Here is a 3179-nt window from a genome sequence, read left to right on the forward strand (position 1 = left end):
AAGCGCCTTTGACCCTGAGCGGACAGAACCCTGTTCTTCTTGTCCACGCTTGTCTTCCCATGGAATGGAGAGCCGAAAAAAACCTCTCCAGGGTAGGGTCAGAACTGACAGGTTTACGGCAGAGGCGCAGAAATTGCCCTGTCATTGCCTGCAGGATGATATGCTTGCTCCAGGATCCTTCCATCAGGGAGCTTTTGTCGGATGGTTTGGTTTTAGGTCAATTTATATCGCTTTCAGCAATGTCAACTTCCAGTGGTGAAAAGTCATGAGAGTAGTCCCCAGAATCAGGTGATGCCCCTTAGTAACAAGACTTTGTCTTTAAGTGGCAAATGTTTTTATTCACCTCCTGGCTTCTGCAGAAGTCTCCTGTTTTTCAGGACTCCTAGACTCCTAGACCAGTTTGTGTTGGAAGGAAGGGACCTGAAAGCTCATCTGCTTCCAACCAGCCCTCTGCCACGGGCAGGGACACCTTGCGCTAGAGCAGCTTGCTCCAAGCCGCGTCCAACCTGGCCCTGAACACTTCCAGGGATGGGGCAGCCACAGCTTCTCTGGACAACCTGTGCCAGGGCCCCACCACTCTCACAGGGAAGGCATTCTTTCCGATATGCCATCTAACCCTGCCCTCTGCCAGCGCGAAGCCATTGCCCCTTGGTCTGTCACTCCAGTCCCTTGTAAATAGTCTCTCTTAGCCAAAGCCTTCTTGGTCCTCCCTGTTGTGTGGCAAAATTTGCAAGTTGGTGTTGTGCCAGGTGGCACCAGCCAAGCCCTGAGCCAGGTGCAGGACCTTGCACTTGAGGTCTGAGGTCACTGGGGCTGTTGAGCCTGGAGAAGAGGAGACTGAGGTCAGATCTCATCGGAGGCTGCAGCTTCCTGCCAAGGGGTAGCGGCCATTTCTGCTCTGTGGGACCAGGGACAGGACCCGAGGGAATGGCCGGAGCTGTGTCAGCAGAGGCTTAGGTTGGACATTAGGAAAAGGTGCTTCCCCCGGAGGGTGGTCGGGCACTGGAACAGGCTGCCCAGGGCAGTGGTCACGGCCCCAAGGCTGCCAGAGCTCAAGGAGCGTTTGGACAACGCTCTCAGGCACATGGTGGGATGGCTGTGCTGTCCTGCACAGGGCCAGGAGTTGGACTGGGCGACCCTTGTGGGTCCCTTCCAAGGCAGGATGTTATGTGATTCGAGCTCTTTGGTTAACCCTTCCTCTGCCATGAAGAGCTGGCAAAGCTGTTGGGGGTGGGGCAGAAGAAGGGAAGCCCCAGCATTACTGCTGTCTCTATGACACAATGGCAGGCCAAACATTCCATCCCTGGAGATGCTCCAAGAGGAGCATCCAGACCTGTGTCCAGTCAACAGAAGCGACCGGCCACCGAGCCTGACCGACCATGGCCCTGTCAGCTCTGTGGCGCCGCTCTGTGAGCTGGAGATCAGCCCTGACCCGGCTCGTGCAGCTCTTCCGCTCCCCGCAAACCTCTGGCACCAAAGGTGAGGACAGAGCCTGACCCCGAAAGCCCCGCGGTGCACGGTGGGGACCTTCACAGCCCTTCCTCCCCTGCACCTCGCCCTCCTCCTCCTCAGTCCTCTCAGCACCTGACAGCCCCAGCTCGGCATGTGACTTCCAGGGTTTGCTCTTTCTCACAGGCTCAGCCAACCTGCCTCCACCAGCCCCACTGGCAAGCAGCCCTGGTCTTGCTGTTGCATCAAACACTGCCCGGGGGGGGGCCCAGGGCAGTGGGAAGCCCCTGGCTGGGGCAGACCAAAGTGCCCCCCAGGGTCAACTGCAGCCCTACGACCATCAGGGGAGAGCAGTGGCCCTGGTCCCACCAGCGCGGCACAGCCAGCGCAGCCCTGCCAGCTCAGCCAACCCCTCCGGGAAACCCCTGGGCAGTGGCAGCCCCCCAGACAGGAGTACCCCCATGGATGTGGACGTCACCCCAGCGCTTAACATCAGCCTGGCCAGTGACGTCTCCATGGAGGAGGACGCCCCCCGCGGCTGCGACCTCTCGCTGGCCAGCGATGTCGCCATGGAGGAGGACACCGCCCGTGGCTGCGACCTCTCGCTGGCCAGCGACGTCTCCATGGAGGAGGACACCCAGCAGCACGTGGGGACAGACCTGCCACCACCGCAGAGCAGCGTGTCCCCACACGACACCAAGCTGGAAAGGCGGGGGGCGAAGAGGAAGGGGGGCTCTGAACCAGGGCCTGCCAGCAAGATCAAGGCTCCTGCAGCCGGGGCTGGGGCAGGAAGACTGGCTTAGGCCTGTTAAAGGGATAGATCGTTTGGGGATCTATCCCAGTTGGAGGGATAGGTCGTTTGGGGACCTATCCCAGGTTGAGGCATAGATCGTTTGGGGATCTATGCCAGTGGGAGGGATAGATCGTTTGGGGATCTATCCCAGTGGGAGGGAGGGAGGGAGGGTGTTTATGTCGCGAAGATGTACATAGAGATGTAGGGAAGATGCAGAGATAGATGTAGACGTAGATATAGTTAACAGTTTTCTTCTGGTTACGGAATAAAAGATTTTATTCCAACACTTGCCTGTGTCTGCATGGAATGGGGAGGGAGTGCAGGGTGGCACCAGCAAATGGCACCAAGCAGATCCACCGAGGCCCAAAAGGCACCAAGGGCACCCAAAGGGCACCCCGGGCCTGAGTCACTGCCAGAGGTGCAGGCACTCCCGCAGGGTCACTCCCCTGTCCCCTTTGCCTGGGGAAGCAGCCCTTTGGCGTGGGAGCCAGGACACGTGGGTCCCGTGCAGGACTCGCGCAGACGGCCCCACGCCCAAAGCAGCCCTGAGCACAGCCTGGCCACCATCCTCCCGCTCTGGGGCTTTGGAAGGCTGCTCCCAGTGACCCCACCATGTCCCCGGTCACCCCAGCGCAGCCCCAGACAGGGCTCCTCCGGGCTGCCCTGGGGCTGCATTGGACAGGGCCGATAAGGGAGAGGGAAGAATGCGCTGGCAACCACATCCAGGGCCTCACAGGAGCCCAGGGAGACGACATCCGTAGATCTCTGGGAGGTGACACTCGGAATGTCTCGACCTCTGTCTTGGGGTGGATGGCGAGCCACTCAGGAGTTGATGGGTCAGGATCAAAGGGCGGGCAGGCTGGGAATGGGCACACTGCTGTGGGTGTTTGCTCCAGGCCTCCTGAGCAGGAGCAAGATGTGCAGGAGACCTCTACAG

The 3179-nt window shown here is 59.7% G+C and overlaps 1 protein-coding gene across 1 annotated transcript; it reads left to right on the forward strand.

Annotated features, from left to right (window-relative positions):
- The first annotated feature begins 1336 nt into the window (after nucleotides 1–1336).
- On the forward strand, nucleotides 1337–2528 carry LOC113941512. Its single transcript, XM_027632663.1, has 2 exons — nucleotides 1337–1479; nucleotides 1636–2528. Exons 1-2 carry the CDS (start codon nucleotides 1380–1382, stop codon nucleotides 2250–2252), a joined length of 717 nt encoding a protein of 238 aa, XP_027488464.1. The 5' UTR covers nucleotides 1337–1379; the 3' UTR covers nucleotides 2253–2528.
- The last annotated feature ends 651 nt before the right edge of the window (nucleotides 2529–3179 follow it).

The sequence above is a fragment of the Corapipo altera genome, unplaced genomic scaffold, assembly GCF_003945725.1.
Source record: "Corapipo altera isolate COAL_440 unplaced genomic scaffold, ASM394572v1 61074, whole genome shotgun sequence".
Taxonomy (NCBI): domain Eukaryota; kingdom Metazoa; phylum Chordata; class Aves; order Passeriformes; family Pipridae; genus Corapipo; species Corapipo altera.

Coding starts and splice junctions, on each gene's coding strand:
- LOC113941512 (XM_027632663.1), top strand. CDS start 1,380: ATGGCCCTGTCAGCTCTGTGGCGCCGCTCTGTGAGCTGGAGATCAGCC. Junction 1,480..1,635: donor GCAAACCTCTGGCACCAAAG/GTGAGGACAGAG, acceptor TCTTTCTCACAG/GCTCAGCCAACCTGCCTCCA.